This window comes from Chionomys nivalis, chromosome 5 (genome assembly GCF_950005125.1).
Source record: "Chionomys nivalis chromosome 5, mChiNiv1.1, whole genome shotgun sequence".
Taxonomy (NCBI): domain Eukaryota; kingdom Metazoa; phylum Chordata; class Mammalia; order Rodentia; family Cricetidae; genus Chionomys; species Chionomys nivalis.
The window spans coordinates 91,805,316-91,830,395 of NC_080090.1; the positions used below are offsets into that span (position 1 = coordinate 91,805,316).

The 25,080-nt window shown below is 48.0% G+C and overlaps 1 protein-coding gene across 3 annotated transcripts in view; it reads right to left on the reverse strand.

Annotated features, from left to right (window-relative positions):
• The window catches only part of Mgat5 (alpha-1,6-mannosylglycoprotein 6-beta-N-acetylglucosaminyltransferase), a 282,882-nt gene that overhangs the window by 9,694 nt on the left and 248,108 nt on the right, over positions 1-25,080 (reverse strand). For all 3 annotated transcript variants that reach the window (XM_057769775.1, XM_057769776.1, XM_057769777.1), the window contains exons 13-15: positions 13,692-13,838; positions 4,765-4,881; positions 2,468-2,542 (exon numbers count right to left, since the gene is read on the reverse strand). In XM_057769775.1, coding sequence (XP_057625758.1) covers positions 2,468-2,542; positions 4,765-4,881; positions 13,692-13,838 — 339 coding nt within the window. The remainder of the gene's footprint in view (positions 1-2,467; positions 2,543-4,764; positions 4,882-13,691; positions 13,839-25,080) is intronic.

Genomic DNA, 25,080 nt, shown 5'->3' on the forward strand with positions numbered 1-25,080 from the left:
TCTGTGAGAGAGGACTGGGTAAACTGAGGAAGGAAAACCCACTCTACATGTGAGCGCCAGCATCCTATGGGCTGGAGTCCTGGACTAAATAAAAAGGAGACCAGTACTCATCTCTCTGCTTCCTGACCATGGATGGAATGTGACCAGCTGCTTCATACTTCTGCCGCCACGTCTACCAGACCCCACCATGACAAACCATACCCTTGAGCTGTGAGCCAAAATAAAACCTTCCTCCATTAAAAACTGCTCTCATCGGGGATTTTGTCGCGGTAATGAGAAAAGCCACTAACACACCCTGTATCTTAGCAAGATGAAAAAGTCAGCAGTGGAAGCCCGCAACCGTGCATAGTACCAAACCCATCCTCCCCTCCCTGCCATGCACCGTGATGAGGCTAAATTAGCCATGACAGGAGAGGAGTAGCTAAAACTAAAGCAGAACATTACAACAGTCTGCCGCAATCAACACGATGAGGACAGTTTCTTCCTCTTGCAAAACATTTTCTTGTACCGAACAGATATTTCCCACTTCGTACTCTGGGATCCTGATTAATATGGAAACCAAACCCTTGGAAAGGGAACCCCTGGCTGGGGAGGTGGCGCACACATGTGTGAGTGCACGCTGGCACAGACGGTGCCAGAGCTATGACATCTTGGTTCTTTCTGTGTCCTGTGATGAATGGGACAATGATAAGCGCTGGGCTCCCCGTGTGCATCATTATATCACGAGACACCACATAGAGCACAGCATGTTAAACAATGCTGGTTAACCTGCTTTCCCCAAGCATGGGGTCAGACCTTACTCTCAGCACTTCCTGGGTATTGCTCATGCAATGCTCTCAGGGGTATTTTTCTTTTTACTTCTTTTCTAAGGCACAGAGAGCATAAGTAACAAATATTCAATTCCTAGAAACAAAAACTCATGGTACCGGGAGTTGGACCCAGGAGGCTGGACCTGGGCGATGATTCAGTTGCTAAAACGTTTGTTGTGCAAGCATGAGGACCCAAGTTCAAGGGAAAAGCCGGACTTGGCAGTCAGCGCTGACAATCCTAGCAGCAGGGATATGGACACATATGGATCAGAACCTAAGGAATGACACTTGAGGTGGTCCTTTGCCTTCTACACGTATATGCGCACATGCCGTGTGCATCTGCATACATAAGTATGCATGCATGCTCGCATATACATGTGCGTGCAAACTTGCAAATGTGCACAGGCACCTGTACACATAGATGCATGTCAACTCATCCATCTCAGGTTACCTGCCTCATCCTCCACAGCCCAACTGATAAGATGCTCTGCTCCAAAGACCATGTCCCAGAGGCCCAGCTTCCCCTTCGAAAGGCCCCTGGGCTGGTAGCCTACATTTATGTTTCTTCCCTTCTCTTCCTGTTTTCAGCTCAACTGCTCTTGTCCCCATTGTGCAAGGGTTCCTTGTTCACTCTTAAACATTGTTTTGCCCTACAAAGAGAACCCCCTGTGTCTGGACTGGGCAAGAAGTTCAGATTCCCTTACCCACAGGGGGTCTGGCTTTTGTCTATTTCTGGGTCCATGTTGCTTTTGAAGCCCAAGAAATTAAAAAATCATAAAGGATTGCAATGGCAGTTGCCCCCTCCACCTCTGAGAGCACATGCCTGGGTTTCACAGAAGGATTCTTTTGAAGGAGACCCAGTTCAAAAACCATGCAAGAGTCCTAACATGTTTAGAGTTGCTGCATTTATACTCTTAAGGAAATGTTTCAAAAATGTAGATTTGGTCCCTGCATGTATGAGTATTCATGTGTGTATGGATGCACACACGTGTGAACATGGAGGTCAGAGGGCAAGGTCAGAGGTCATTACTCATACTCTGCTTGTTTTTAAGATAGTCTCTTACTGGTCTGAAGCATCTCAGCTCCGATAGGCCGGCTGGCCAGGGAATCCCAGGGGTTTGTCTGTCTCCACCTCCCCTTGCACTGAGATTATAATTGTGTGCTTCATGCCTGGCTTTTTAAACGTAGTTTTTAGGAATCAATTCAGATCTTCACACTTGTAAGGCAAGTGCTTCACTGACTAGGCTATCTTTCCAGACTCTAATCCTTGCTTTTATTTTAGGGGAGGGGGAGATTAGGGATGAGGAGTTAGAAATCAAGGGTGGACGGAGAGTCGCTTGTCTGTTCTTCACCCTTCCTGAGTGCTCATGATGTTCTGAAACTCAGGGTACAGGCTGGTCAGGGAGGACCCCGTCTTGACCACTCAAACGTCTTATTCTAAATGTCCATATGACCTTTCATTGTCAATACTCCAAGGAAGACTGGCTCCCTGGGGAGACCGTGAATGTCAGTGAAACATTTAAAAATGACAATAAGTCATCATGGAGCCGCCTGACGTTTTCCAAAGCAGGCAAATAGCCAGAGAAGGGCACCAGGTGAGAGCTGGGAAACAGGGAGTGGAACACAGAAAGGACAGACAGACTTCTGATGGGCCTTACCTGCTTTTCTATGAACGCGTTGATTCTCTGAAGCATCCCTTCACACGTGAACTCATACGGCATATACGGCTCAATCTGCAGAAACAACAGGGCACCGTGAAAGGCGACATGGGACACGAGGCACTTACAGACACTTACAGACTCTCCACTGACTCACACAGATGCCCACCCCTGAGTGGGAGCCCCGGCAGGTGTTAGAGTGGCACACCTGGAACTGGACAGACAGCGCTCAGGCCCTACTGTGTTCTTCTTTAGACCCTGAACAATCTACCTTCCCTAAATCACAGATACCCGATGTGTGAAAGTGGCAAGGAGGAAAACCCGTCTCTGTTAAGCTGTGGTGAGGTACATGGTGGGAAACTGCCTCGTTAGTGCAAAGTACATAGCAGGCCTTCAAAAAGGTGGACGTTATCACGTGCTAGCAGGTAGACAGTGGGGAGCTGCAGACAATGCCTGTGGTTCACCAGCCTCTCAGGGCTAGGCAGATTGCACTGAGGGCGGGGAATTTAGCCAACATCTGTCGAATGAACACGTGCTCACTGCTCTGGGGAAGGCAGGGAGAAATGACTGGTCTATAGTAGATGAGAATGTATCCGAAGAACTCCTGCTGCAAAAGCAAGGGGATCAAGTGCTACAACCAAAAAACTTAGCTAGTGGCTCCGGGAGGGCTGAGATTTTTTTTTTTCCTTTGAGACAAAGTCTTATATAGCATAGGTTGGTGGACTTACTATGCAGGCGAGTGACCTTGAACTTCTGATCCTCTCATCTCCACCTCTTGGGTGCAGGAATCAGACATGTGCTACCATATCTGGGTTATTGGGTACTGGGCATGGATTCCAGCACTTCGTGCATACTAGACATGTATTCTTTCAACTGAGCTGCATCCCTAAGCCAGAGTGTGAACCAAGACATGAAAAGACAAAGCTCAGGACTGGGAGCTGGTAGACAAGGTACAGAGGGATGTGCAGTATCACAAAAGCTTGTGGTTTCTATACAGGGGCTTACACTATCTGGGGAGGACAGGAAACCCTTGGAAGGTCATGGGGTGAGGAAAACATTCTGATGGCTGCTGAGACACCTGAAGGAGAGACAGGAGGGGTGGCACTGGGCTCTGCTACACTGCATCAACTGACACACGGACAGCCGTGTCTCCAGGTCACATGCAAGGGAAGTGGAGACCTCATGAGAGAGGAGTCACCAGCAATCTGTCTAGATAGAGCCCAACAGTGTTGTTGGGGACAGGACAAAGAACCACCTTCAGGAACTTCTTCTTGAGCCGGCCCTTACCCATCTCCTCACAGCACACATAGACCAACAGGTAATAACCAACGGAAAGGTGCTAGAGAGGAGAAGCACAGGGTGGGCTGTGCCTCAGAGCTTCCACAGCAGTCCTATAGGAGGTAGACTGCCCACAGGGTGGTCAGCCTCATCTAGGGTGGAGGTAGACATCTCTTACCTTCCTAGAACAGCTTATAGGGGGCCCTGTATATAACAGGTGCTTGATCAGTACTTACTGGATTGATCAGAAAGATCCAGAATGGTGACGTCAAGAAGATTCTACCTAATGCTTAGGTAGAAAAGATAAACAGCCAACACTGTAGAAAACTACAGGGCTGGGGAGATGGCTCGGCTGCTTCCTGTGTAGACCTGAGGACTGAGTTCAGATCTGCAGCACCCATGTGAAAACCGGGTGGGAGGGGAGCATGTCTATAATCTTGGTGCTGGGGGTGGAGACAGGTGGATCCCTGGGGCTTACTGGCCAGCCTGCAAGGCCAAATCAATGAGCTTTAGGTTTAGCGAAAGACCACGCCTCAAGAAAAATAAGGAAGTGGAGTGTCAAAAGATACATGTGTAAGCCCCCGTGTCCATAGGAATATGTGCAAACACACATATACAACCTACCACCACCAACAACAAAACAAAATAATTTTATATACTTTACCCTTTGTATAAGGTAACATAAGCAGCCTAATTTTGCAAATCTCTCCAAGGACATGCTTATATCATGAGTAAGTATGAGTCAAGCCACGCCCTTCATGCCTGGAACCCAGGAACCCAGAAGGTCCATCAGCAGGGTCAGTAAGACCCAAACCCACATCTGCCACCAGCTGTTTCGAGTCTCACAGAAGTCTCCTTGAGATCCTCAAGCCAGATGCTATGGCTAGACTATGGTCTGAGTCCGATTCAGGAGGCAAGCTCTGCTTACTGAAAGCAAGAGACTGCAACATTCTGCACGAGTTCCAGGTTACGGGTCTAACAAAGGCAGGGAGAAAATAAAACCAAAGCAAAGCAGCAACCTTCTGGTTTAAGATGGCTTTCACAGCATCCTCTACTTCTTCTCGATTGCTGAGATCCACGGTCCAGACGTGTGGGCGGCCGATGAAGACTTCTGCGTACGGGTGCTGAGACGTCAGCTGAAAGACAGAGGACATGCTGCGTGTTAGTTTCACATCCGCAGGACTGTTCAGATAAAGCTCTGGGCTAGACAAAACGCTGTCTTCACGAGTCGAGCTGAACTCAAAGAGGAGATAAGGCATTTCCGTTCTTCCTGTAGCAATCAAAACCTTCTAACCCACAAACAGGCAGATTAAAAAAAAAAATAGTGATGGGTGGAACTTTTGAAGCTCACTGGAAATAAAACAATGTCATAGCAAAGAGGCTCCTACAGGTGGTGCTGGGTCGAACTCGGGTCTGTGTACAGTGAGTGGCGCTCTGTCACTAAGCAAGGGCCTGTAGCCTCTGTGGTGGTTGATAGGGCTTGTCAGCCTGACAGGATCCAACCTCCAGAGATAAGGGAGTCTATAAGGGGGTTAGATCTTGCTGATTAAGGTGGGACGAGCCCCCCAAATGTGGACAGCACCGTTCTATGGGTCAAGGTGGTAGACTGAATAAAAAGGAGAAAGTGAGCTGATCACAGCATCCATCTCCCTGCTTCTCGACTGTGGATGCCACGTGACCAGTTGCCGCATGCTCCTGCCGCCATGCCTTCCCTGCCACGATGGACTGTACCCTCAAACTGTGAGCCAAAGTATCTCTTCCTACGCTGCCGTTTGTTAGTTCATGTGTCACACAAACGAGATAAGCAGCTAATGCTCCTCTGTAGTTATCCTGGGCTCTTAAGAACTACTTGTTCTCAGCCAAAATTACCTCCATAAATTTAGTATCTATTCTTTGGGCTAGGAGGGACAGGTATTCACAGAAAATCACAATAAACACCCCCCCACACACACACCCCCCAAAAGAAAGACCAAAGTCATAAGCCAGGGATGCCTGTGATTTCTTTAATTGGCAGGTAGACATAGGAACCACAAATCTGCGGCCAGCCTGGGACTATAGAGTTAAACCCAGTAACAGACAAACCTGCTGCTGGAAAAGCACACAGGCACGAGGAACAGTGCACACAGGGGTGATGGCGGGAGAAACTGTGCCACTGGAGAACTCAGGAGTTTTCAGATGGTTTCAGAGATAATCATAGCAACACCAGAACATGAGGGTCACTGACTTTAAAATGTATGGGCGTGTGTGCGTCTATGTGCGTATGTGCACATGTGCAGACAGATACAGAAACCAGAAACGGTTGTAAGAGCTGCTGGAGCCACAGTTACAGGCAGTCAGTTACGAGCTGCTTGACATGGGTGTCAGGAAGAAGAGCAGTATGTGTTCCTAACCACTGAGCCATCTCTCCAGCCCCAGAAAACAAAATTTGTAAAGGCAGTTTAGGATCAGAAAAGGAAGGGGTGAGTCTCCTTCCTAACGGTTTTAAGAGTCAAGTAGCCAGGACAGCTGAGACGCTCTGTAGGAAGGGGCAGTTGGGGTCTGGACTGATGATGGCTCAAGTTTCATCCTCACATGGCAGGAGAGGACTGACCACACAAGTTGTTCCCTAACCTCCACAAGTGTAGTGTGGACATGGACTCTCCTCCTACTGTGGACATGGATTCCCTTCCTACTGAGGCACAGGATTCTCCTCCTACTGTGGCACATGGACTCTCCCTCCTTAAAGAATAAATATGAAAAAAAAAAAAAGCATGGCCAAAGGAGGCTGGGGTAGAGTGCCTGGATTCCTCCTGGGGTCTTCTACCTCTAAGGCAGTGGGTAAACAAGAACCTTTTGCACGTTTGTGGAGACATTTCAGGTGAGAACCAGGGACACATGGCAATGGCATCAGGACATTGTACACAAGGACTTGCCATCCCCCAAGGAACTGCTGTCTGTTGAGACTGAACATAGGGCCCCTGAATACATTAAGTATGTTCTTTACCACCTAGTCACCAGCCCGGAGAGCTTTCATATGCCTTGCTGGGATTTCATGTGAATTCAGGGAAGGGAATTCTTAGAGGCCATCTGTGTGCACATTGAATTGTCCAGGACTGTAATATTAGTGCATATTATATATAGCAAGAAATGTTTTTTCTCTTTAAGATGAAATCTTATGCAGTCCTGGCTGCAGCTTCTGACTCATTAGGTAAATGAAGATGACCTTGACCTTCTGTTCTTCCTACCTCCACCTCTAGAGTGCTGGATGGATGTCAAGCTTGGTTTGCACGGTGCTGGGAAGGGGCCCAGGCCTCCTGCATGCTGGGCAGGCACTCCTGTGCCTTCTACTGGTTTATTCGAGACTTTATCCATCACCATTTCAGAAAAACGTCACAGCAACACCAGCATTCCCCTGGGTACTACCCTGCAGTAAAACATGCCTCCATGGCTAGATGCCACATTAACCACAGCTCTACAAACGTGTGTGATGTGTACACAGATTATACTCAGCTCCCTTTTCATAACGGCAAACATAAGAAAATAAGGCTGGCAGTGTACAGATGAATATTTCATACTTTAAATACAACTGTTCACTTGTAAGGTGGAACCAGACATCCCATCTTGTATAATTCCCAGTACACAATACTGAACAAAATAAAAGGCATATTATTTTCCTAGAAATAGTTTTTTACATATTTCTTTTATATATATTATAAATGTAAAAAAAATGATATACGAAGGCAAGTTCTATTACTTGCAAATCTCATTTCTGGAGAGGAAATGCGTTCTATTTATTCTTTATTTATTAATTTACTAACTTGTTCAATCAGTCACTCATTTACTGAATGTAACCGTGTAGGCAACGTATGTGCAGGAGCGCGCCCTTGTGTGCGTGCCACGGCTAGGGGAAGACACTGGGTGCCTGGCTGTGCCACTCTCTGCCTTATTCATGTGAAACAGTATCTCTTATTGAACCTGTGCTCACTGGCTTTAGCTAGGCTGGCAGGCCGGCAAGCACCAGGGATCTCTGTTCCCCACCACCCAGCACAGCTGGTGCAGGTGCTGGAGGCAATGCTCGGCTTGTATGTTGCTGCTCAGGACCCAAAGCCGGGGACAGTACCTGTTCAGCAAGGGCTCTCACCCACTGACCAATCTCTGCAGCTGGGAAATGCATCCTAACCTGTTCCTTACAGGAGCTGCCATTGCTGATGCTAGTGCTATGGCTTTGGCTTTTGAGGCCAGCCTGCCTCTCTTTCTTGTTTTTCCCTTTCTCTCAATTTCCACAAGTACATAGACACTTAGAGAACTACAACGCTAATTAGCACCTGCCATCTCTTTGCCACTGCCCTTGGGACCTCATCACACCAGCCTCTGCCAGTCCAGTTTGGGGCAGGAAGCTAGGAGCACAAGCCTCTGGGAAAGTCTCCAGGAAATTTGAAGACCTTGCAGTCCCGAGGCTGCAGCCTTTCTTGGCTTCTGCGCATGCTCCCTCTCCTGTCACAGCCCCCACCCCCCGGCCACAGCCCCCTCTTCTGTGGTCAGTGCTGAGGAGTTTGCAGGCCCAGAGTCGTGGAAATTGCTAATTAAAAAAAACAAACTCTGTATAAAATATTTTGATTCGATACCAATCCACAAGGTCTTTGGTTGGGCCAGACATTGAGCTAATCCCCAAACCATATATTGTTTATTAGGCTTCCTATATATCACAAGGATTCCAAGGTTCTTGGAGTCTACATAACTAGAAAACAGCAAAGCCAAGTTCAAATCTAGACCCTTGAGCAACTGAACGGCTTTATGGGGACGGGCTTGTGTGGGTTTGTACGTATGAGTGTGCACATGAGTGTGGAGGCCAGAAGTCAATCTTGGGTGTCATTCCTGAGTCAACCTGGGCCGGTTGGCCAAAGAGCCCAGGGATCCACTGTCGCTGCCTCTAGCACTGGAATTACTGGCTCACACTGCCACACCCAGCTTTTTACCTCTATTCTGAGGCTGGAATCAAGTCCTCCAAGCCTTTTACACCAACCGAGCTGTCTCCTCAGTTCCAATTCAGTGTCTTTGAGCAAACCACCAAACTGAGAACACCACCAAATTCTTAAGAAAAAAATGAACAAAGCCTCAAAATCACTCTTAATATGTGTGTGTGTGTGTGTGTGTGTGTGTGTGTGTGTGATCTATATCGCAGGGCTGCGTTTCTGCCATTTTAGACCTTTTGAGAGGATGGGCAGACAGACTGTCATATTTCCGCTTTGTGGCCTAGAGGACAAGCTAATTAGTCCATCTACTGCAAAAATTTCTACTACCAGCAATGTCACCACTGAGTCATCTACATGGCAGTGCAGGCTCGGCTCAGCCCTCCTCTCCCCTCCCCTCCCCTCCCCTCCCCTCTTTCAAGGCCCCTGCTTATTTACAAGACTGCTCTAGGCTCTTAGCAAACACGTGATGCGGATGCTGAGCCATTACTGTTTGATTCGTTTGCATTTGCTGAGGGTTACTTAATTTTATGAGTGAGGCCTTTTTTGATTCACTAAGCTCTCTCAGAGCTCTGTGTTCCTCCTTGTTAATTTATTGAGGACCGCTGATCTCAGCCCCTTGAGTGTATATCTGTCAGTAGGTTTACTGAGCATCCTCTGGACAAGCAGCATCTTGGGAAATATGAGAGGCGACTTCAGAACCTCTGTAGAGCCTGCAAGGAGATTCCACGCTCCCTTTACAGGAACCTATTAATATGTCCCCCAATATAAAGATAAAAATCTAATTTATAATAAAGTACAATGAAGCAACTCCCCTCCTCAAGGCAATCTGGAGTCTTTCTTCCCTGCTCTGAAGAGACAATGCACTCTGAAAATTTGGTCTGATGCAAAAATAAAAACAAAGCTAAACTCTCAGTTTTTCCCCTTTCCTTCAAGTGAAGGTAAAGAGAAATAGAGACAACTAACCTTAATCAGTGTTTGTGTGGGAAGGGTCGTTCAACAGAAAGTGTCTAAGGGACACAGAGGCAGTATGTGACTTTCGGTTAAAACTTTTCCATTTGCTGAGGTAAGAGAGATCATTTCTAAGTGTGTGTGTGTGTGTGTGTGTGAGAGAGAGAGAGAGAGGGAGAGAGCTTTCTTGTTTATTCTTCACCATTTCTTTTTTTTTTTTTTTTTTTTTTGGTTTTTCGAGACAGGGTTTCTCTGTGGCTTTGGAGCCTGTCCTGGAGACCAGGATGGTATCAAGCTCACAGAGATTCACCTGCCTTTGCCTCCCAAGTGCTGGGATTAAAGGCGTGCGCCACCACCGCCCGGCCACCATTTCTTTTGGAGACAGAATTTCTCAATGAACCTGGAGCATGCCAATTCCTTGACCAGTAAGGTCAAGGGATTCTGTCTGCCTTCCCAGGCTGGTAGCATATGCCACTATGCTTGAATTACTCAGTCCATCTGTCTGTCTATCAATTGTGTTTGTGTCAGTACCTGCATATATGTGTGTGTGTGTGTGTGTGTGTGTGTGTGTGTGTGTATTGGGTACATGCTTGGTATCCAAAGAGGCTAGAGAGGGCATGGATCCCCTAGAACCGGAGTTTATGAGCCACTAGATGTAGGCGCTGGGAACTGACTCCAGTCTTCTGCAAGAGCAGCAGGTGCTTTAACCACTGAGCATCTCCCCAGTTCCTTCTAGATCCGTGGTTTCCAGCATTCCTAATGCTATGACCCTTTAATGCCATTCATGCAGGGGAGACCCCCAACCATAAGATGATTCCATTGCTACTTCATAACTGTAATTTTGCTACTGTTACAAATCAGAATGTAAATATCTGACAAGCAGGGTATGCAACCTTGGGGGTGGAGACTCATAGGCTGAAAACCGCTGTTCTAGAGGTTTCGGATTTAGAACTCTGTAGACTTGTTGGCAGCTCTTTCCCAATTAGAAGCATCTTTGGTTAAGGAGATGTGCGGGCTTTTGAAAGCTGTGAAAGCAGGGCACATGGCTCTTTCTGCCATGAGATCAAGGTCACCTCTGCCTCTCAAAGCTTTTAGATGTCCTCCTGCATGAGGCCAACGAACCTTGGCTCTCCATTGTTCATCTAGAAGTTCTCTCCTTTCTATTTAAAGCCACCCCAATCCCTCTCTGCTAACACTGAAATTCCGCCTTTGTACAACTCCAAGGTAACTCCCCTCTTTCATCCACGTAGCTTTTATTTCGGTCTCGTGTATTTCAGGTTGGCCTTGAACTTGCTATATAGCTGATACTGACTTTGAACTTCTTACTCTCCTGCCTCCACGTCCAAAGTGCAGGTATTACAGGTGTGAGCCACCACACCTATTTCGTGCAGTGCTGGGGATGAAACCCAAGGCTTCTGAGCCAGGCAAGTGCTCTACCAACCAGGCCACATCCCCACCCCGACTCTGGCTATCTCTATACATTGTATGATGGTGCTGTTGCCTTCTCATGCTCCCAATCAGATATGAAGCTACTAGAAAATAGAGAACTCTCTGCCAAACTCCCCAGGATGGCAGCGAGTACCACAGGCTGTTGCGTGGACAGGCTCTTTGGCATCTTGGCCCCCTGTGGGAACACTGGGGTTATGGAGTTGTCTGGATGAGGTCGCATGTGGAGCCACGGATGACAGGACTCCATACCTCCTCTCATGGTCTCATTTAAGGGCTGACAGAATATTCCCTTGCAGGTGCTTCAAGGTCTCTTCTCTCCTTACACCACAGTGGATGAGTGTCCTCCCCAACCTCAGCACGATCACACGGTTAGATGATGGCAAGTGGCAGAGGACAAGGGACACTTCCTCAGTATTGACTGATGTGAGCACTGTCAGGTGACGTCATTCCCTGGGCATGGGGTAGAATGTGTTCGGAAGTGTCCTCTTTGTGTGGACGTGTGTTCATGTGTGTGCATGCATGCCCATGTGGAGGCCAGATATCAATCTCAGATTATTCCTCCCGAGCCATCCCTCTTTTTCTTTGGAACAGGGTCCTCCTAGCCTGGGACAAATCGGACAAGCTTGGCTGTCTGGCTAGCAAGCCCCAAGGATCCCCTGTCTCCTCCCCACAGTTCTAGGATTACAGGTGAGTGCTACGGTGCCTAGGTATGTTTTCTTTGTTTTCAAACATGCATTCTTGGGTCTGAATGCAGGTCGTCCTGTTTGTGTGGCAAGCACATTACCCACTGAAGCTATTTCCACAGCTTCAACCTTTAAAGGTTTTACACATCAAGAGAAATAACCAACAAATAAAATAAGAGAAAATATTTGCAAATTATGTCTGATAAAGGGTTAATATCCTAAATATCTAAGGAACTTCTACCGCTCAAAAGCAAAAAAAAAAAAAAAAAAAAAAAAAAAATTAGGTAAACTATTGGGCAGTGGTACACGCCTGTAATCCCAGCACTTGGGAGGCAGAGGCAGGTGGATCTCTGTGAGTTGGAGGCCAGCCTGGTCTACAGAGCGAGTTCCAGGACAGCCAATGCTACACAGAGAGACCCTGTCTCTACAAGCAAAAACAAACAAAAAAGGACACTGTATCTAAATAGTCATTTTATAAAGACTCCAATGGAAGGAAGGGAGGGAAGAAACACATTTGATGCACTATTTGGAAGGCAAGTCGAGGAAGTGTCTCAAAGTGTTAAAAAAGCAACAGAACTGAAAACGAATGTTCCAGAAACAGCAGCTGCTGTGTCACACTAGGCCTTTCCAGCCCTAACTCTCCAGCCAAAGGCCCCGAGGGATTCCGTGTTAATGTCCCCATGCATGAGCAGCCAGGGGAGCCACTAACTGCCCAGAAATAACACAGAAGCCAATCTCATGGTTTCCTGCACACACCTGTGTCTGCCCAGATACAGAATCATGCCCATCTTTGGCACACTGATCACCCACACGGAGCTGTAAATGACTTCTGTTTATGGCCCCGAATGAACCCCGGCGATGCTCCGTGGTGATTCATCACCCCACTGCAGGTTTCAAGAGCATCTGCAAAGGCAAATGGGCCAAGGCTCCTGTGAGAGGCTCTTGCTATGCGGGGATGGCTTGACAGCCTGCTGAGGGTGGGCTGAAATCTCAGGAATATCCTGCTCATCAACTACGGTGTCTTGTCTCTGATGTTCTCTCTCTCTCTCTCTCTCTCTCTCTCTCTCTCTCTCTCTCTCTCTCTTTCTCTCTCTGTGTGTGTAAATGCTCGCTCAAACCTATAGAGGTCACAGGCCAACCTTGGCTGTTGTTCAGGCACTATCTACCTTGTTTTCTCGAGACGTAGTCTCTCATCAGTTTGGGACTCGCCAAGAAAACTAGGTTGGCTGGCCAGCAAAGCCCAGGGACTCACTTGTCTCTGCTTCCTCGGTTCTGGGGTTCTAGGAGCCTGCTACCATGCCTAGCTCTTTACAGAGTTCTGGGGATTTAACGTGCAGGACAAGCGCTTTATTGACTAGTTCATCTCCCCGACTCTGCGGCTGACGTTCTCTGTGAAGAGTCACTGGCCAGCGTTTCTTCTTTACCATCGCCACATGCAATGGAGAGGCCAGTGAATGTTCCCAGGGGTCTCCTCCATCCCAGCTGTCAGCCGTGATGAGAAGACTAGAAAGAATACCCACCATGGTCACTGAAAAGAGAGTTGGGGTAAGGGCTGGAGAGTTGGCTTAGCAGACAGGAGCCTGGTGTACAAAGTGAGGGCCTGCGCATGGGTCCTCAGCACAGGGTGGGCATAGCAGCCGGCTTTTAATCATGGAGCCTAAGAGGTGGAGGCAGGAGACCCCAGGGCAAACTGGAGTACTCACATCAGTGACTCTGAGTTCACTGAAAGACTCTGCCTCAGTGAATATAGTGGCGAGTGATGGAGGAAGACCCCACACTTCACCCTCTGGCCTCTACAAACATGCCTGCACACATGTGCATGCCTGCATGTGCACATGCGCACACACGTGCCACCCATCCACACACACATAAACACAAGAGCATAGAAGAAAGAGGAACGCTTCTGATGCTCACCTCTCTCAGGGTCGGCTTGCCAATGAAGAAGTCTGTGTTTTTGCTGCTCTTGGGAGGGTTGAACTTGGGGTTCAGGAAAGCACAGCCATTTGCGATGGCCTCCAGGGGAGCTGGACCCTCATAGGGGAATCCCAGCCCAACAAACAGCTGTAAGACAGGAAAACACATCACATGAACATGGTGTCACAGCTGCCTCTCAGCTCCCGAAGTCAGTTTCGGTGGGGGCCTCTGACATACTGTGAGGGGCTTAGCTCTCGAGGTTGGTGGCTTGGGACAGAACGAAGGGGCTTATAGCAGGATCTGCAGAGCTGCAGGTGCAGCACAGGAAATGCAAGGCCCTGTGGAGTGGCTTGCCTTGTTCCCCGCTCCCTTGCTGATATGAAAGTAAAGAAGAGGTGGGACTCTGGGGAAGAGAGAGCAGGGGTATGAAACAAAACCAGCAATAAACTCAAGACCCAACAATTGTCCTTCTGTCCTTAGCAGGAGACATAACTGCAAAAACACTTGCTTAACTAAACAGAAGGTTTCTTCACTCAGGCAGGGAACAACGAGCCCTTTCAGGGACTCTGGGACCCAGGGGCAGAAAGGTCACTTGATTACAGTTCAAATGGAACTGCTTTGGAACTTGGGAGATCAGTAAACACAGGTTTTATGATAGAGTTTTCACTGGGGACACCACCAGCTGGCAGGTTTTGTTTTTCCCTCTGTGGGAGCAGAAGTTGCAAAGGCTGCGATTTCCCACTTCCCTCCCCAGCTGCCAAACCTCGACTTTCCCTACATGGACAGTAGATGGCAGCAGAAACAAGCTAAAGGTCCTTAGCGAGCCCACAGTGGCATGGAGTCGCTGGGACAAAGCGATTGACACCAAGGGTCAGTGAAACAGACTCTGTGCATACCAGGTGTAGGGGTACAGTGTTGTGCATGGCTGCTGCCAGGTGTATCTAATCCTGGTTCTTTCTGCTCACGGGCAGACGCCAAGTCTGAAGGAGTTCCAAAGGCACACAGCCCGTGCCTGGTGGGAGTGGGGTAGGGTGGAGGATGTTGAGGTTCCTTGCGCATTAGTGTTCAGGAATACCCAGGCTCTTTCCCCCAAGAAATGTAACTATCAAGGCAGTAAGGAAGATATTCTAAAGATGACAGGCATTAGAGCCCCTCCCTTTGGCTATCAGATATTGAAACAATGAGTCCCATGGAACTGGAATTTCGCTTTAGTCTCAAGCAGAAAGAAGGGAAGGCCAGAGCCTGGTGTCAGTCAGGGAGGAACTTGTCTCCAGGGAAGAGATTTCACCCAGTCTGACAACACTGCAGGACAGACTGGAGCTGAGACAAGGATGTGTCAGTGACGGACTGAATCACACCTGGACCAGGACCACTTAGTGATGAAATCTCCTGTCCTCTGTTTAACCTAAGCCCCGTGTCGGGACCCCAAAGATGATGTGGGAGTCATGAGATCCCTTTATTTGTTCTCTCCCCAGTGCGGTCACAAGTAATTCCCTTTTCTCTGTACTCCACTGTCCCTGGTCCCTCTAATTGACCCATTGAGGAAAAATGTCTGCACCTACTTGGCATGTCAGGGGTGCCAAGGCCCAGATCTGACCCTAACAATCCACTAACATCCGGGGACACAGGATAGCACCAGGTAGCCCCTCTCTTTTCAACTTTGAGAAGAAAATGCCAGCAGATACAGACAGGGTCTTGGCAGGTTTAACCAGAGCTGTTGAAGTCCACAGTATTTCTTGACCCCTGAAAATGAGGGTCTGCCAAGAAGTGCTGATGCCCTCCTCCACACTACATTGTCAAAAACAGGTTTGGAAGAAATGGAGGCAGCAAACGCCTATCCATTTAAACAGAGACTCTTTGGGAGAGGGGTTATCTCCTCTAGATCAACCAATCTGCACCTACTATTAAAGGATTAGAGGCCATTGCTTGATGAACTTGAATGTGACCTAAGCTTAATGATATCTGAATAAGAATTTGCACCAACAATTATGCCCTATTGGCACCAGAGCATCTCAGAACACAGAAACACGGGGGGAGGTGGGGGCTGGGGAGAGGGCTCAGTGCTTGCAGTACAGGCATCAGAACCTGAACTTAGAGCCCCAAAGCACACACGAAACTGGATGTTGCAGCACACTTTGTAATCCCAGGCTCCTACAGTGAGACTGGAGGCAGAGAAGGGAGAATCCTTAGATCCTGAAGGCCAGCTAGTTGGGATTATGCACTGGTGAACAATAGTGACCTTATCTCAAACAAGGTTGAAGTTAAGGATGGATAGCTGAGGTTTTTGTCTGACTTCTACATGCAGACCGTGGCATTCATATACGTGCACTCATAGACATGAACACACACGTGTTTACACACACACCATGTACACACACAGATGAAATAAGGAACACTTGGGCTTAATTCTCCCAAGCCTTGCTCACTAGTTTCCAACGATGATTATACCACAAGCAAACACAACATCATTTCTTTCTTTTTCTTGTTTTCCTTCTTCGTGACTGTTTCTCTGTGTCTTCCCGGCTGTCCTGGAATTCCCTGTGTAGACCAGGCTGGCCTCAAACTCACAGAGATCCATCTGCCTTTGCCTCCTGAATGCTGGGATTACAGGCGTGCGCCACCACTGCCTGGCTACCTCACTATTTCTTGGCAACAAGTTTTCTTGTCACACCAATTAAGATGACAGGAACTGATCCCTTGCCTTTGAAACACCGAAGTAACAGTTTTCTGTCAGCTGTCAGTAAGGAATTTTTCTCTTGCTTCCGGTGTACTCATTACCTGTGTCGGCACAGTGAAGCACATGTATGGAGGGCACAGAGCACGTCTAAGGGTTGGGTGGCAACAATCCAGGCAGAGAAATCTCACCAAGGCTTCTGCTTACTAACAGTCTTGACACACTCCTCATCAGCACCAACTTGCTTTGTCTATTGATCCGCCACTGTGTCTATATGTGCCCTCCCTCCCCCTCCCACCCTCCTTCTGTTCCTCCCCCCAGGCTCTCTCTGACTCCCCTTCCCCTCTCTTCCCTCTTTCTGAGGATTTCATGTTATTCCCACTCCACCCTTATAGAATTCTTTACCACAGAAGGGAGAAGCACAAGACAAGAAGGCATTCAAGGACCGGGAAGAGGACCTACTGGGTAACAGCACTTGCCCTGTGAGTAAGAGGACCTGAGTCTGAACCCTCAGATAAGAATCTGGGTGAGGCCACACGTTCCTGCAACCCCAGCTGTGTGCGATGGAGAAAGGTGCTGAGGCTGGAAGGCCCCAGCCTAGCTCCAGGTTCAGTGAGAGACCCCGTCTGAAGGGAATACAGCGTGTGACAGTGCAGGACACCTGCTGTCCTCCTCCAGCCTCAGCACAAACTCACACGGGTGCACACGCCTGTAAACATATGTGTGCACATACATACACACAGACACTCGTGCAAAAATTGGGCAAAAGAAAACGTTCAGTGCTAAGGCTTAACTCTTCCAGGGAAAACTGGCCATGTTGTATGGGCTTAAGTCTGCCCTTCAGAAGACCAGCATCAACAGGGATACTCTAGAGGGTGGACATCTCCCTGGCTCCAGCTCCAACGGTGAGTGTTTCTAAACTGAAAGATGTCACTCTCTGCATTAAAATGACGAGGAAGAACAGACAAAGGAGTGTGCATTTTATTCATGAAAGGACTGGGACCCCCTGACACGGTCGCCGAGGTATTTTTCTGTTTTGAAAGGAAAAAGAATTGTCTAAAGTCCTAACTAAGTTAGTTAAAGATTCCTCTAACCACTCCTGGGCTTGGTCAGCATCACTCTCTTCTACTATGTATGTATGTGGTTATGTGCACATGCGTGTGGGGGCCAGGGGCCAACCCTGGATGTCTCCCTCAGCTGTTCTTGCCATTGCTTTCTCTCATCTTTGGCGAGGCTGGCTGGTCAGTGAGCCCCAGGGATCCAGTAGCCTCCATTCTAATCCCAGTGCTGGGATTAGAAGTGAATACCACTACAACCAGTGTTTTAGATGTGGACTTTGGGTCATTTTTAATGGAGGAAGACCAAGAATTGTAAGATATTGGACCCACAGACGCTCAGCACGTACTTCTCTGATCTTTATTAACTAGCCAGTGTGGGAGGCTCAGGAAAGAGTCTGGGCAATGAATTAACTTCAGCTCGCCGATAGATTGCTGGTCAAGATGGCCAGGGCAATGAGACGATTAACAGCACAGGTTGTGCAGTCAGAAAGACAGGGATTCAAATTCTGATGCTACCGGTCCTCATCCGGTAACCACGGCAACTGTCCGTGTGAGCTCATTCAGAATCTACTCTCACTGGTTCTAGAAGCTCACCTAAGAACACACAAGCACTCTGTCTCCTTAGGAGCAAAAATGGGGTCACCAGTGATGCTTCCGGCATGGCGTTTGCTGGGAGGACTGAAGGAAATATTTGATAGAAATATTTAATATTCTCAGGCTTGGTGCCTAGTAAACATCTGAAAAATCGTTGATCAAGTTCAAATCCAGTTGTAATTTCACACAGCTGGACGTTATGCTGCTGGTCCTTCATACAGTTGGAGATGAAGGGCCTGGGGGCTGTTTGTGGGGTACGACAACTTCAGTCCTTTTGTGTGTTTTTATGGGTTCCCTCCCTCCCTCCCCTCCCTCCTTCTCTCCCCCCCTCCCTCCCTCCCTTCACTCTCTCTCTCCCTCCCTCCCTCCCTCCCTCCCTCCCTCCCTCCCTCCCTTCCCTTCCCTTCCCTTCCCTTCCCTTCTGCCTGCCTCTGCCTCCCAAGTGCTGGGATTGAAGGTGGGTACCACTATGTCCAACAAGTTTTCATTGTGCCATCCATTGCTAAACTACCAGAAGAGAGAATATTACAGAGCATAGTGACTTCCAGGTACAAAGGCCAGTCCTACAAACCGTATGCTATCGCCAGGCCTGCCCTGTTTGACCTTGACACAGCGGGGCAGCAATCTATTTCTAGGAATAGGTATTCCTTTTATCTCTTTAAAGAAAAATGCGTACAATGGTTGAGTGTGATGGTCAGTTTTGTCACCTCGACACATCCTAGAATTCCCCGGGAAGGGAGTCTCAGTGAGGGATCCTCTAGATCAGACTGGCTCGTGGCTATGTCTGCTCAAGGTGGGGGGGGGGCTGTCTTGATGGCCTCAATTGATGTGGGAAGATCTAGCCTAGAAGTAAGTGCCACCATTTCCTAGGTTTGGATGTGGAGTGTGTGAGGATAGAGAAAGTTAGCTGAGCACCTGGCATGGACGCATTCATTTTCTCTTTGCTCTTGGATGTCACATTCCTTGCTTTTCTGTTGCTCTGACAGAATAGTCTGACCACAAGCAAGCTAAGGAAGAAAAGGGTTATTTGCCTTAGAGTCCCAGAAAGGGGCACAGTCTCTCATGACAGGGAGGCTTGATGGCAGGAGCGTGAGGATAGACTGGCAGGCAGGAAGCAGACTGATCCGTTCCTTTTCAACTTTGTACAGGAGACACACACACACACACACAGAGACAGAGACAGAGAGAGAGAGACAGAGAGAGACAGAGACAGAGAGAGAGAGACAGAGAGAGAGAGAGAGTGAGAGAGAGAGAGAGAGAGAGAGAGAGACACACACACACAGAATCGGGAAGTGGGGCCAGTGACTAGTGACCTACTTCCACCAATGAGGTTCCATCTCCTAGAGGTCTGCTACTTCCCAACAGGACCAAGTGTCAGACACAGGCGGGCACTTACGGGGCTACTTTGTATTTAAAGTTCAATGGCTACAGTGTGACCAGCTGCTTCACCTTCCTTGACTTCTCTGCAGTGATGAACGGTAGCCTGGAACTGAAAGCCAAGGCAGCCCTTTCTCCCTTTCTCAAGAGCCCCTAGGTAGCCCTCTGTATTTTACTACAGCAATGGGAAGAAATTAGAAGACCAGGAAGTGGAGAAAACAATTTCTTTATCCTGAAAGGTGACAGTTTTCCCTTGGCTTCAAGCGTCCCTCTTCTGATGCTGAAGGACAGTAGTCTTCCTCATTGTGGCTCTGCACTCTCTCGGTCCACAAAGCCTCTAATCTGAACTGCTTTGGCTGTCTAGGGAAGAGCTGTGATGGCCAAGTAACCACAGAACTTAGCACACCTGTTTCAGCGTTATCAACTGGCCAAACTGGCAACCAAACGGGCACTTTCTGGAGACTGGGTTCCTGGGGCGGACTCCTGACTTCTCCCAGCAACCTTAGCACCTGGTCAGAGATGAAACAAGCCAGACCACAAACACCAGCTCCCAACTTGAAAGCGCCCGCATTTTGTCATTTGAAAGCCAAATCAAATGTATTACAATTTATGTGTCAATTCACTGACCTAGAGGTGGGAAGTGACCATTTTTAGATAATCTCGATCAACTGACTTATGTTCTCGCTCAGGAGCAATTTGGATTTCTGACTTTCAGATTTGGTGTGGTCAACTTGGATGCAAAAGCCAGACGCTGGGAAGAGGCCTTTGGAAACATGGAAGCTCCCCTGACTACTGAGCTACCTGGATCTGGTTTTAGGACTGAACGAACCTTATCCCCAAGCGACAGCTCTGTCACCTTGTCACAACCTAAAACTACTCAGGTGGAGTCTCAGTGAGGGACTGTCTAGATTAGGTCAGCCTGTGAGATTATCTTGAGGATGTTAACTAATGTAAAGAGCCATCCACTCTGTGTGTGTGTGTGTGTGTGTGTGTGTGTGTGTGTGTGTGTGTGTGAAGAAAGAGAGCGGAGCACAAGCAAGCATTCACTTCTTCCTTGTTCTCTGCCCGACTATGGTTGTAACTGCTTCTAGTTCCTACTGCCTTGGCTTCCCCACAATGGTGGACCATAACCTAAAATTGTGAGCCAATTAAAACTTTTTCTCCCTTAGGTTTCTTCTTGGGTATTCCTTTACCACAACGAAAAGGAACGAAACTAAGACACTTGGTTAGGGAGAAAGCTTGAGGCCAGCCTGGGCCCCATGAGAGCCCGCTTATGGGCAAATCTCTTTGCTAAGACGTTTAGGAAGTGCCAGGTGATGTCTGAATTAGGTTAGTCTGTGGGGATGCCGGAGGGAGATTGCCTTAATAAATTAATTAATATGGAAAGACCCAGCCCACTGTGAGTAGTACCATTCCCTAGGCAGGAGTCCTGAGGCGGAGAGATTGAGCTGAGCACAGTAAGCAAGCGACTGGACAGGGCGCATTCATTTCTGCCTATTCTTGACTTGTGGAGATGCTCTAACCAGCTGCTTCAGTCTCCCGCTGCTGTATTTTCCTGCAAGAACAGATCATATTCTGGACTTGTCAGCTGAAATAAACCCATTTTGTGAGGATATTTTGTCATGTCAACAGAAATGAAACCCAGCGGAACCCAGTGGGAAAACCCAAAGTTAGCTGGGGTTTTGGGGACTTTCAGCTGTGTGTTTGGGACTGTAGTTAGGTACAAGGGCGAGACTGTTGGAGCACATAATCTACACTGGTCATACCCGTTTAGGCATCTAGAGATAACTCGGTGAAAAATGAGGATCATTCTGGGTCACCTAAGTCATGGAGGAAGGAACGGTGGGGTGCCTGGAAGGGGAGGCTGTGGACAGCAGCTTCTCCTGCTAGGCTACAGTTAGAACTTGTCCTTGACTACAGAAAGGAAAGAACTTAGTGTGGCTAAAGAGTAGAGCCCCAGACACCCTTCTATCGGGACGTGAATCCTCTACGCATTATGGCCCATTAATAAGAACCACCCAAGAGAAGAAGGGAAAGGAACTGAAGTTAAAGCTAGGGAGGTAGGCTGGAGATGTTGTTCAGTTGGCAGAGTGCTTGCCTGATGTGCACAAGGCCCCAGGCTTGATCCCCACCGTCACATAAACTGGCTGTGAGGTGCATACAAGTAATCACTACATTCAGGAGGTGGAGGCGTGGGGGTGTGTCAGAAGTTCAAGCTCAGCCTTGCCTACGTGATAAGTCTGAGCTCAGCCTGGGCTACTTGAGACCCTGCCTCAACCAACCAACCAACCAACCAACCAACCAACCAACCAACCAACCAACAAGCAAACAAATGGAACCTAGGAAAATGAAGGAAAAAAAAACACATTAATGGATCTGGGGGATTTACCACCCTAGCGGGTCATGATATACTGGCTCCACTGGGTCTTCTAGAGTCTGCCAGACTAAACGGCCTGCCTCTGGTCTTCAGATAAATAAGTCATTCATCAAAATTCGGATAATCCTTTGTTCATCTAAATTTACAGCTCTGTTAGAAGAGGCTTCTAGATTATAGCAACTTCCCTGCACTTTAGGTCCCATTTTTCATGTTATACCAACACCTTCTGAGGCCGCGGCCCCAAGCGGCATGCTCAGACGAAGTTCTACTGAGCAAAGGATGCTGTGGGCTAGACACAGAGCTTCAAAGACAGGCTGGGGATGCAGCTTAGTGGCAGCATGCTTGCCCCAGCATGTACAAGCACTGAGTTCAACGTGCAACACCGAGGAGCCAAGAACAAAGCGATACCAAACCCAAAGGTGGCTCACTAACAAAAATAACGAGCCCAAAAGTGACCGAACACCAGCCACATCTCTGTATCTCAGGAGATCTTGAGGGAGAGGAGAACAGGCTTGCTTCCGTCTCTAGCTGAGCCTGAGGAGAAGCTAATCATTTTACAGACATGTCTCATTGGCAGCTCCCGTTCTTCACCTCCAACATGGATTGGAATAAATTGCTTTAAGATTGCTCAGAGGCACAGAAGGAGTTAGAAGTGGGAAAGGATGTGAATGCAGAGCCAGAGTGGTCCGTGTCAACTTTCCTAACTCCAGATTCATTCAGCTCAGTTGCATACTGCTGGGCTCGCAATGGAAGGGGAGCCTTGGCCACACACTACCTCCTGTTCCTCATATGTCCAACAATCTGAGTCATAATTCCACACGGAGTACTTTAATATATTCTCTAAGGTTTATTTGTATTTTAAATGATGTATAGTTGTGTGTGTGTGTGTGTGTGTGTTTACACATGCATGCATGTGCCCACTGAGGCCAGGGATATCAGATCCTCCGGAGCTGAAGTTACAGGTAGGAGTGAGCAGTTCAATGCAGGTGCTGGGAACAGAACTTGGGGCCTCTGGAAAGGCTGCACACGCTCATAACTGGGGAGTCATCTCTCCAGCCCTATATATTCTTTTCTTATCAGAGAAAAAGGTGCTACATAATTCCATATAGGACATCATCAAAAGGCATCAGTTTTAAATTAATTACTTTAAAAGTTTATGTATATGTGTACCTGTTTATCTCTGTACCACATGCTTGCAGTACTTACTGAGGACATAAGAGGGTGTCTGATCCTCTGGAAGGGGCATTAGAGGAGGCTGTGCCTGATATAGATGCTGAGAACTGAACCCCGGTCCTCTGTAAGAGCGGGATGTGGCTGGGCCGAGGTGGTACATGCTTTAATCTCAGCACTCAGAAGGCAGAGGCAGGTGGATCTCTGCGAGTTCCAGGGCAGCCAGGGCTTCACAGAGAAACCCTGTCTCCAAAAAACAAAGACAAAAACAAAACAGAAAAGAGCAGTATGTGCTCTTAACCACTGAGCCATCTCTCTAGTCCCAAAATCTACTTTTATTTTTTTCAAAGATGCATATATAATATGTATGCACCTCTTGGCTGTTTGGCCTACTCCAACATCATAGCTGGATCTTGGAGACATTTTTTCTGTGTTCCCCCCAGACAGGCTGGACCTCAGTTGTGGCCTATTTCTCATTCTCTGACAAGGTGAACGGACGGTGGGCAAATGAGGGTTCTTTTTAAACTCTGCAGGGCTGAGGAGACATTCCCGAGGTCGGGGTAATAGAAGCGTGTGAGACGATAATGACACACTGCAAAACAAGCTCTGCCACGGTGTTATTTGAAAGGAGCTTGAACTTTCAGCAGGATCTCACCGAAGAAAAGTAAAATGAGGCAAACGGCAGAAAATAGCAACGCTGCTGTGAAAGGGCCCGGGCATCTTGATGACTCGAGAATGTCAAACTCAGAGAGAAAATGACAGGAAGAGAACAGGGAAACTGGGGGGCGCCTCACTCCTAGAGCCACGAGCATCATTAGATGATAGGTGACCTTTAGGAAATTAAAGTCCTTATGAAAAGAAACCTGGTGTTTGGCCAAAGGGTTAAAAAATTTATCAAAATATTTTATCTCTAGAATCACCCTTGAAATGACTTGGAAGCAAAAAGAATCAAGTGCGTTTACAGACGGAGAAACAGACAAAGCCCAGATAGCCATCCTTTTAACTGGTGGACAGCCACAAACTTTCAGATGACTTGCACAGTTGTGTGTATGATATGTGTGTGTGTGGGGTGCATGCATCTCACGGTGTGTAAGTGGGGGTCAGAAGACAGCTCTGGGGAGCTAGTTCTCTTCTTTTCCTTTCCACTTTTTTGTGGGTTCTGGACATCAAACTCAGGGCCTCAGGCGTAAGCAGCAAGTACCTCTACCTGCCGAGCCATATTGCTGGCTCCTGTGCACCCCATCTTTAAAAATCTCTGTGTAGCCCAGAATGGTGGCTTATGCCTCTAATCTCCACACTCAAGAGGCAGAGGCAAGTGGGTCTTTGTGAATCTGAGGCCAATCTAGTTTACACAATGAATTCCAGGACAGTCAGGGGTATGTAGTGAGACCCTGTCTCAACACAAACAAAAAAGCAAGTAAAGAAAATAAAAATCTTTGTGTGCAGGTATGCAAGTATGGAGGAGGTCAGAGGACAATCTCAGGGGTCACATGACCGCCCCCCCAAACGTTGTTTGAGACAGAATCACTTGCTCACTGTAAACCAGGCTGGCAGACCTCTAAGCTTCTGGGAATTCTCCTGTTCTTCCTCTCATTTTGCCATAGAAGTACTGGAATTACAGATGTGTGCTCCCACATCCGACCTTAGGTGGGTCTTGGGGATCCAAACTCTGGTCTTCATGTTTTGGGGTTGAGCACTTTACCCTATGAGTTATGTCTCTCTCCTTTTACTAAGTGTTCCTAAGCAGGGGTGTTTGTGAAGACAGTACGTCAAAGGCCCAGCAGAGCTTGAATTCTCAATTTGTAAGCATGAAGGAGCCAGAGGCTCCTCCATAACTTGATCTCAGTTTAACTGTGGGAAGTCGGGGTACCTGGAACCCACAGTGGTGTCGGCTTTATCACCTCAAAGCTATTTCCAGATGCACCTTCTAAAACTGAGATCCTGGTCTAGGGAAACAGGTTGATTAGTAAAGTGCTCACGATCCAGCCTGAATTCAGTACCCAGAACCCATATAAGATAAATGGGGCACAGTAGTCAGTAGTGATGTCTGTCACCCTAATACTGGGGAGGCAGAGACAAGTGGAACTCTCATGTTGACTGTTCAGCTGGCCTAGCCTATTTGGTGAGCTCAGGGCCAGT